The 1083-nt window shown below is 37.0% G+C and overlaps 1 protein-coding gene across 1 annotated transcript in view; it reads left to right on the top strand.

The window, feature by feature from the left end:
- The window catches only part of brwd3 (bromodomain and WD repeat domain containing 3), a 19573-nt gene that overhangs the window by 12655 nt on the left and 5835 nt on the right, over window positions 1–1083 (top strand). Inside the window, exon 28 of the mRNA XM_010771524.1 lies at window positions 483–492. Within this exon, the coding sequence (XP_010769826.1) occupies window positions 483–492 (10 nt within the window). The remainder of the gene's footprint in view (window positions 1–482; window positions 493–1083) is intronic.

The following is a 1083-nucleotide window of genomic DNA, read 5'->3' as shown; positions in this document are numbered from 1 at the left end:
TAACCATCACAACCAGTAACCATCACAACCAGTAACCATCACAACCACTAACCATGACAACCAGTAACCATCACAACCTATAACCATCACAACCACTAACCATCACAACCACTAACCATCACAACCAGTAACAACCTTTACTGGTAGAAATGCCCTCTGGAGGAAACACAGGGATTGTGTTCTCTGCATGCACTAAGGTTTGGGAAAGGGAAAGAGGAAGTTCTCTTTCAATGAAATAAATCAAAGTAAAAAGCATGGTAAATCAATAAGTAGCTGTATTATATAAACAAAGGGAATATATCAAATTGTTAATTGTAGTAAATAATAAAAGTAAGGCAGAAAATGCGCTTTGTTACATCCTAGTGGCGGTGCAGATAAAAGGCAAATACAATAAGTTAACATTAAGAGGCAAAACGTTAATTAAATCAAGGTACACAAAAAGATGGTAACAAATCTGTATTGATGTGTGTGCTGTGCTTTAGAGCTGGAGAGGTGCCCGTTTGACCTTTGATGGACTGATGTCACCACTGGACCTTCCTCCTCCTTTATTACTGCAAAAACATTTGGTAATAACTAGCAAATCTAATCCAGTAGGAAAACAAAACTACAAAATGTAACTTAAAAAAGTATTTGGAGGCCCATGAATTTAAGAGACCTTTTCACCTATATATTCGTATTGAAATCCACGACGTTCATTGATGGGTGGGTCTGGAGTGAGCCGATTATCATTATAAAATAATTAGGGATGAAAAAACGATTAAACATTGTAATCAGATTAATCACCATTCAAACTATGTCCAAAATAAGCCATTTCTTTATGTATATTGTTGTGGGAATGGAAAGATAAATGAAAGAAGGCGGATATATCCATTTAACATACAGTATGTATGTATGTATGTATGTATGTTTATTATAACATTTTTCTGTGTCAAAATGACCTATCAATCATCAAACCGTGGGGTCTTATTTCATTACGTGTTGATTTCTATCAACACGGGGGGGGCTAGTGGAGTACTTCGTGACCACAGAGCGTGAACGTTGTGATTAGCTGTTTTAGCGCAGTTCTCCAGTGAAGGGGGGGGG

The sequence above is a fragment of the Notothenia coriiceps genome, unplaced genomic scaffold, assembly GCF_000735185.1.
Source record: "Notothenia coriiceps isolate Sejong01 unplaced genomic scaffold, NC01 NC01_scaffold00010036, whole genome shotgun sequence".
NCBI lineage: Eukaryota > Metazoa > Chordata > Actinopteri > Perciformes > Nototheniidae > Notothenia > Notothenia coriiceps.
This window is presented reverse-complemented; position numbering and strand designations above follow the sequence as displayed.